Source organism: Cyprinus carpio, unplaced genomic scaffold (genome assembly GCF_018340385.1).
Source record: "Cyprinus carpio isolate SPL01 unplaced genomic scaffold, ASM1834038v1 S000006763, whole genome shotgun sequence".
NCBI classification, from domain to species: domain Eukaryota; kingdom Metazoa; phylum Chordata; class Actinopteri; order Cypriniformes; family Cyprinidae; genus Cyprinus; species Cyprinus carpio.
The window spans coordinates 417,985-427,088 of NW_024879360.1; the positions used below are offsets into that span (position 1 = coordinate 417,985).

General features: G+C 39.6%; 1 protein-coding gene across 1 annotated transcript in view; it reads left to right on the forward strand.

The window, feature by feature from the left end:
• LOC122144821 (disheveled-associated activator of morphogenesis 2-like) overlaps positions 1-4,554 on the forward strand; it is a 96,629-nt gene extending 92,075 nt beyond the window's left edge. Inside the window, exons 3-5 of the mRNA XM_042755997.1 lie at positions 3,600-3,718; positions 4,343-4,441; positions 4,545-4,554. Coding sequence (XP_042611931.1) covers positions 3,600-3,718; positions 4,343-4,441; positions 4,545-4,554 — 228 coding nt within the window. The remainder of the gene's footprint in view (positions 1-3,599; positions 3,719-4,342; positions 4,442-4,544) is intronic.
• The last annotated feature ends 4,550 nt before the right edge of the window (positions 4,555-9,104 follow it).

Genomic DNA, 9,104 nt, shown 5'->3' on the forward strand with positions numbered 1-9,104 from the left:
GCCTTTGCAGATGCCTGATGCTTGACAGGGAGTTTACATACAGGTCCTTCTCAAAAAATTAGCATATTGTGAAAAAGTTCATTATTTTCCATAATGTAATGATAAAAATTAAACTTTCATATATTTTAGATTCATTGCACACCAACTGAAATATTTCAGGTCTTTTATTGTTTTAATACTGATGATTTTGGCATACAGCTCATGAAAACCCAAAATTCCTATCTCAAAAAAATTAGCATATCATGAAAAGGTTCTCTAAACAAGCTATTAACCTAATCATCTGAATCAACTAATTAACTCAAAACACCTGCAAAAGATTCCTGAGGCTTTTAAAAACTCCCAGCCTGGTTCATTACTCAAAACCGCAATCATGGGTAAGACTGCCGACCTGACTGCTGTCCAGAAGGCCATCATTGACACCCTCAAGCGAGAGGGTAAGACACGGAAAGAAATTTCTGAACGAATAGGCTGTTCCCAGAGTGCTGTATCAAGGCACCTCAGTGGGAAGTCTGTGGGAAGGAAAAAGTGTGGCAAAAAACGCTGCACAACAAGAAGAGGTGACCGGACCCTGAGGAAGATTGTGGAGAAGGACCGATTCCAGACCTTGGGGGACCTGCGGAGTAGAAACATCCAGAGCCACCGTGCACAGGCGTGTGCTTTTGAACCAGAAACAGCGGCAGAAGCGCCTGACCTGGGCTACAGAGAAGCAGCACTGGACTGTTGCTCAGTGGTCCAAAGTACTTTTTTCGGATGAAAGCAAATTTTGCATGTCATTCGGAAATCAAGGTGCCAGAGTCTGGAGGAAGACTGGGGAGAAGGAAATGCCAAAATGCCTGAAGTCCAGTGTCAAGTACCCACAGTCAGTGATGGTCTGGGGTGCCATGTCAGCTGCTTGTGTTGGTCCACTGTGTTTTATCAAGGGCAGGGTCAATGCAGCTACCTATCAGGAGATTTTGGAGCACTTCATGCTTCCATCTGCTGAAAAGCTTTATGGAGATGAAGATTTTGTTTTTCAGCACGACCTGGCACCTGCTCACAGTGCCAAAACCACTGGTAAATGGTTTACTGACCATGGTATTACTGTGCTCAATTGGCCTGCCAACTCTCCTGACCTGAACCCCTGTAGAGAATCTGTGGGATATTGTGAAGAGAAAGTTGAGAGACGCAAGACCCAACACTCTGGATGAGCTTAAGGCCGCTATCGAAGCATCCTGGGCCTCCATAACACCTCAGCAGTGCCACAGGCTGATTGCCTCCATGCCACGCCGCATTGAAGCAGTCATTTCTGCAAAAGGATTCCCGACCAAGTATTGAGTGCATAACTGAACATAATTATTTGAAGGTTGACTTTTTTTGTATTAAAAGCACTTTTCTTTTATTGGTCGGATGAAATATGCTAATTTTTTTGAGATAGGAATTTTGGGTTTTCATGAGCTGTATGCCAAAATCATCAGTATTAAAACAATAAAAGACCTGAAATATTTCAGTTGGTGTGCAATGAATCTAAAATATATGAAAGTTTAATTATCATCATTACATTATAGAAAATAATGAACTTTTTCACAATATGCTAATTTTTTGAGAAGGACCTGTATATATATATATATATATATATAGATAGTAGATTACAGAATAACATATAACATGACATAGTAACGGAAGGGCTTGTTCCCTCCTTTTAACTCCCTAACCTTCCTGGAGTGGAAAGGTCTGGATGTGGTGATATTGGCCAGTGAGATTACTGGCTACTGTCCTCGGTGAACCTTGCTATTTACACCCTGTAACTTAGCCTGATTAGATCTGGATGATAAGGGAGTGGGACAGTAGAGAAAATGTCTGACACATTAGTTTAGGATTGTACTGTCATTGTGAAAGATTGTTCCTGTCAGTTTAGGAGCAGCCTAAATGAGTATTAATCTAAAGGCAAGTATTACTGCATGTTGCTGAGATAATGCACCCAAAAGTGCAAAGTCCATCATCACTAACCGTTATGTTGTCCAAACCCCTCATCACTGATTCTTCCATGAAACACAAACGATTATATTTTTAAATTTACAGATTATACTCTCTTTCATAATGTGAACTGGGAGTGTTGACCTCCCACAAGGGAAAAAAAATGCTAGGAAAGTAGTCCATAGAGAGTCACTGTATTGCTAGTCTTTCTCCCTTTATTGGAGCTCTCAGATGTCATCTAAATTAAATACAAATATGGTTTCGTTGTGAAAAATTAGACACACAAGAGACAAAAGAGTTTCAAATTATTAACATCAGACTTGATTTTATGGTAGGTTTTACTGTATGTTTGCATATTCAGGTAAATTATTCCTCTTAGTTGTTACAGTAATACTCCATTTTTGTGTATCTATGCATGATGCTTTCTGCTTGGTCACTACTGTCTAAAACAGTATTCTCTCAGTCCTCTCTGGGCCACATATGACTTCCTTCCATTTTGACCATCTCTAAATCTTTCCTTCTCTGTCTTTACTGCACCTCACTCTCTTTAGCACTGCCTTTTTGTTCTCACTATTACTGTATGGCTTTTAGTTTTGTTTCCATTTCACTCTGCAATTTACACTCTTTGTGTAGTTATCTTTTCTTTCTGTCTTCTGTAAAAGTTAACTGGTTTGATATTTTTCACAAAATATTTTTTGATATGTCTTTTAAATTTTTCACAAAAAAGAAAAAAAAGAAAGAAAAAAGTACCAAGTTATCGACTCCATCATTTCAAACAGACACTGTCAGAGTAAGTTACTTTTCAAAACCTGGCCTCTGTGTCTTTCTTGTATCCTGAATGTATATATTTGATGAATAGCTTATCTTGTTCAAAGCTCTATTCTGGCAGTAAATACAAATTAAAACTTAAAGGCATACTTAAGGGAGAATAAGGTTAAGGTTTTTTTTCAGCAGAACTTGCAGGTTTGCAAATTGAATTGTGAATGCTTTTAAATGTAGTTCCTGAAACATAATCTGGAGTTCTAGCGAAAAATAAAATTAATAGAATGAAATTCATATTGCTGTAAGTGTAATTCATAACACAAACTTTTCAGCATTCATTACCTATATGTGTGGTAATTCATATTTAATTTATATAATTGTATTTGCATTGTTTCAGTTATGTTAATATTAAATACATTTCCATTTTAGGGACCATGATTAAGGAGCGCTTCATTTTACAGAATTGTATTATTATTTAATATTATTTTAATACATTTATATATTGTATTAGATAAACTTGTTAGATCATTTGAGAAAATTCTACAAACATTAAGAAGAAATTTTTTTTTTTTTTTTTTTTTTTTTTTTTTTTTTACCATATATGTACTTTTTTTATACACAGAAACTACATCACACAGAACTTTCTGCATTTTTCTTTCTGTATGATTTATAAGCCGTTTTCCATATCGGGACAAAAATGTTCCATCAACATCAAAAATGACTTGTATTACTATTCTCAAGGGGACATAATATATAGGGAATACCAGGTACAACCCATCCTCCCCCCACACACAGACAGGACTGGTATCAATACTTTTCACCATGCTTTTATAGATATATGAGGTTAAGTGTGGCTCAGCTATCATGTCCTCTCCTTTCCTCAGGATGAACTGGATCTCACAGACAAGAACAGGGAAGCCATGTTTGCTTTGCCTGCTGAGAAGAAATGGCAGATCTATTGCAGCAAAAAAAAGGTGAGTCCTTTCCAACATAATCATATTAGGTTTTTTTTTTTTTAATTTTTTTTTTAGCAGTTTACTAGTTTAAAGAGGTCATATGATGCGATTTAAATTTTTCCTTTCTCTTTGGAGTGTTACAAGCTCTTGGTGCATAAAGAAGATCTGTAAAGTTGCAAAAACTAAAGTCTCAAATCCAAAGAGATATTCTTTGTAAAAGTTAAGACTTGTCCTCGCCCCCCTAAAACGACTTGTTTAAACACGCCCCCACATCGCTACGCCACCCAAATGTTCAGTCAAAGAAAGAAGGCATACCTTTTATTCTCGCTGTTGCCGCTGGTGCCATTTCAAGGAGAAGCTGTGGGTTTCATTGTGAAAGTGAAACTACTTTGTTTGGCCTTCCAAAAGATCACGATATCCGCTTCGTCATGCCTAGAGCTGATCCGTGCTGGTCGCTGAGGAAATACATCAACTTCGCGCTGTGGATCGCCAGATCGGCTTTCACTGGGAACGAAGTGGAGTCCAGCCCGGGGTCGTCACATGTGGTTGCCGCAACCCCTGGCTGCTCCTTCATCGAATCCGCCGGCCGTTCCTCGTTATAGCCGCTGGCTGCCGCTCACTCAAGCCACGGGCCATTCCTTACTCAAGCCACTGGCTGTTCCTCACTCAAGCCACTGGCCGTTCCTTACTCAAGCCCCCGGCTGTTCTTCACTCAAGCCGCTGGCCATTCTTCACTCTTTGCAAGGAGAGTCTGGCACTTCTGACTCACGGTATGCAACTAGGTTTACATATGTAAAGGATTTGCCACTGATGATTCAAACACAAATTTTGAACAGTGTAGAGTAGCACCTGTTTGTCGTTTCTCTGATCTAGGGATGGGTAGATCGACACCTAGTGTCGACACACATTTCGAGTTTTTGCCACATTAGTGCTTCAAAACAGGGTTCCGGAGCATTGCTTGAAATGAGGCTGTCACGTGACCTGTGAAAATGAAGCTTCGTTACCTCAATGAAACGTCAAGTTAGGCTCAAATACAAAGCGTGTCGATTGCGCTGTCCCATACCAGCGATCCATTTAGTGCAATGTTATAGTCAAGTCAAGTCACCTTTATTTATATAGCGCTTTAAACAAAAAAGATTGTGTCAAAGCAACTGAACAACATTAATTAGGAAAACAGTTTGTCAATAATGCAAAATGACAGTTAAAGGCAGTTCATCATTGAATTCAGTGATGTCATCATTCAGCTCAGTTTAGTTTAAATAGTATCTGTGTAATCATTTGCAATCAAGTCAACAATATCGCTGTAAATGAAGTGTCCCCAACTAAGCAAGCCATAGGCGACAATGACAAGGAACCAAAACTTCATCGGTGACAGAATGGAAAAAACATTGGGAGAAACCAGGCTCAGTCGGGGGGCCAGTTCTCCTCTGACCAGACGTAACCAGCAGTTCAATTCCAGGCTGCAGCAAAGTCAGATTGTGCAGAAGAATCATCTGTTTCCTGTGGTCTTGTCCCGGTGTTCGTCTGAGACAAGGTCTTTACAGGGGATCTGTCTCTGGGGCTCATCTGTCCTGGTCTCCGCTGTCTTTCAGGGCTGTAGAGGTCCTTTCTAGGTGCTGATCCACCATCTGGGCTGGATACGTACTGGATCCAGGTGACTGCAGTGACCATCTGGATACAGACTGGATCTGGTAGCTACGGTGACCTCGGAATAAGAGAGCAACAGACTAATATTAGGGTAGATGCCATTCTTGTAACGATGTAGCAAGTACATTGGGTGTTATGGGAAGTGTTCCCTGTTCCGGTTTAAAATCCTTTAACGGATTTGGATATTAGAAGCGTATTAGTGTGTTATGTGTAGGCCAGATTAAAGAGATAGGCCTTTAATCTAGATTTAAACTGCAAGAGTGTGTTGATTTTGATATTCTAGGTATTATCAAATTGCCAGAGTTTTGAGAACGCAGCGGATGTGGAGGACTATAATGTAACAAGAGCTCGTTCAAATACTGAGGTGGTAAACCATTCAGGGCTTTATAAGTAATAAGCAAAATTTTAAAATCGATGTTTGATAAGGAGCCAGTGCAGTGTTGACAGAACCGGGCTAATATGGCCATACTTCCTGGTTCTAGGAAGAACTCTAGCTGCTGCATTTTGGACTAGCTGGAGTTTATTTATTAAGCGTGCAGAACAACCACCCAATAAAGCATTACAATAATCTAACCTTGAGGTCATAAACGCATGGATTAACATTACTGCATTTGACATTGAGAGCTTAGGCTGTAATTTAGATATATCTTTGAGATGGAAAAATGCAGTTTTACAAATGCTAGAAACGTGGCTTTCTAAGGAAAGATTACTATCAAATAGCATACCTACGTTTCTAACTGATGACAAAGAATTGACAGAGCAGCCATCAAATCAAAGACAGTGTTCTAGGTTATTACATATAGAGTTTTTAGGTCCTATAATTAACACCTGTTTTTTTCAGAATTTAGCAGTAAGAAATTACTCGTCATCCAGTTTTTATTATATATCGACTATGCATTCCATTATAGTTATATCAGTCAGCATGCCAATATGCATGTAGTGTTTTTACGTGGTGTATCGTTGTTAATTATAGTACTACTATTAAAAACAATGGCATGTGAATGTCTGTTGACTGAATGAAAATTAAAACACATTGTGGGCTCAACCAATGTTCCCAAAAAGGATAAAACTCCTTCCTTAACCACAAACATTTTTTTTTCTCTGTTGTCAACAGCTCACATTGTAGAGACAAAATATATCATTGCAAAATATATTACAGTTTTTCTGAATTGCTAAAACACATTTCTTGAAACCATCACTCATTTTCTCAATACTTTAAACACAAATTCAAATACTCAAACTAAATTCACGAAACCTCTGACTCAAAATAAAATAATAAAGCAATCACTGCAAAACCATTTCACTTGGACTCAAAATCAAACGGTGCTCTCAGATCACACACACAAGTCAATAAAGAAAACACTACAGAGCATTCATTAGACACTACAGAGAAAAATGGAGAACACAGCATCCAGAACATTACAGTAAAAAGGTATATTGTATTGACTAAACAATTTTGCAATTCTGTAAAAAAAAATATAGTAATTGCAACTGAGTAAGGTGAATATATTGTATAGGCCTACTGTATGTACTGCAAGAATAGTATAGTATTGAATGTTTGTATATATTCCGCACTTGGATACATAGCATAAAAATACTGCACTTCAACTGCAAAGGCCAAAAAGGTCAACTCAAACTCTAAATAAGAAGCATGTTACAGTACACTCAAATCCTGTAAGTTGTGCAATGGTTAAATCAGGGTGAATGAGAGATTCATTCTGTCTCAGCATTATGTCTTTGTGCTTGAGTCTGGCCTAAGGACTTTGTCCACCTGACATAATGTTGTCTTTTATGCTAGACAAAGAGAAAAAAACCCTCTGGTCTGATAGATCCAGCCTTGATAACACTCTCTAAACCTTATTCTTTCTCTCCTCATCCTCCACTTCTTACACATACTCTTCCTCCTCTCCTTCTCAGATTGTTTCCATCTATTGTTCATATCATCATTCAGTCACCTGTGCCACTTGTGCACTCCGAACTGCTCATATTCTTATATTTTGTACAGTTGGTTTGATCACATCATTAGAAACAAGTGTGAACAATTTTGAATCGTTGTGTGTAAACAATGACAGCTGTGCTTTAGTTGTGTTTAATTTTTGCCACTTGTGTTTAGCATTTTGCAGCACAAATGCATCACAGTGTGATATGGTTTAAGTAAAGTAGAATGTTTAGAATTTCACAAAAAGGGTGCATGAGATTTGCAAATAGAGCCTAACTGCCTGAACATGTTTAAGGTTTAGCAGAAAGAGTTCTTTATTCGACAAATTGGTTTAAGCTAGTGAGAATTTGGTTCAGAGATTGGGGTTCAGTGAAGCAATTCAGAAAAACTGTAAATAAAATAACTGCATTTGTATTTGTGCATTTGTGTTTCTAAATGTGCATGTTTGTGTTCTTTTGTAAGGAAGACACAAAAATGGTCCAATGAAAAATGACGTAGGTCTAATTTATTGGCATATTAAACATTCTATTTATGTGAAAAGACATCAGTTAAAAGTCGAAATGAAGAAAATAAAGTCTTTATTGTCATTGTATTGAAAGTGAAAGTGAAAGATAAAGTGACGTGACATACAGCCAAGTATGGTAACCCACACTCGGAATTCGTGCTCTGCTTTTAACCCATCCAAAGTGCAGACACACAGCAGTGAACACACACCCGGAGCAGTGGGCAGCCATTTATGCTGCGGCGCCCGGGGAGCAGTCGGGGGTTCGGTGCCTTGCTCAAGGGCACCTCAGTCGTGGTATTGAGGGTGGAGAGAGCGCTGTACATTCACTTCCCCCACCTACAATTCCTGCCGGCCCGAGAATCGAACTCACAACCCTTGGATTGCAAGTCCGACTCTCTAACCAATAGGCCACGACTTCCCCAATTTTTACAAATTTTACAATTTTTACATTGGGAAACTTTATCACTGCACACACACATGCTACCTTGCTATGACACATATGCTTATTAAATAGACAATTAAACCGTACAATGACATCCCAATGAACAAAACATCTAAATGATACAGTTGGTGTAGGAATTTTTATTGACCACCAGATGGCGGGGTAGAACACTGTGTCCAAAGATTTGAAGCATCAACACAGTTTGTTGTAAAAGCATCACTGTTTCAAAAGCCTCGTTTGGCACATCCCAACTCCGATCACAAATGCAGACATGGTTTTGTTTACGCGGTGCGATATGCAACGCAACGCATAAAAAAACAGTGTAAATTATTATAATCAGTAATTATGTCCCCACTGGATGCAACAACTGCCTCGTTTGTAATCGATTCCCTATCAAGGCGGTAACTCAACATTACATCAGCTAAGACGTATATGGGAACTCCTCCCTTCTCCACTTTCGCTGAAATCTTATGGGCTAACGCCAGCTGGGGACAGCTGGCCAATTGACGCGAAGCATGCAAATACTGACACGTCACCGGGCAGTATAAAATGCATGGGCGCGAAAATTACGTCAGAATCTCTTTCTTCACGCTAGAAGTCTTATCTAAGTCATTGTAGAAGTTGCATTAGAGGACTACTCACCCCTGTTTTTCCCTCTCCGCATCCGATGGCTGCTACATGGCAGATTTGCGTGGGTCCCATTGACCCGCCCGACCTTCACCAGTTCTGTGTCACCTGCCTGGGCCTCGCCCACGCGGAGGCGGCACTCACAGACGACACGTGCGCCCACTGCGCCGAGCTACAGGGATGAGGCCCACTGCCGCCAGCGAGCCGCTGGTGGGCCCTTCCCCGCCCGAGGTCGAGTTCGACGACGTCAACTTCGCGGAAGTTAGCTTCCGC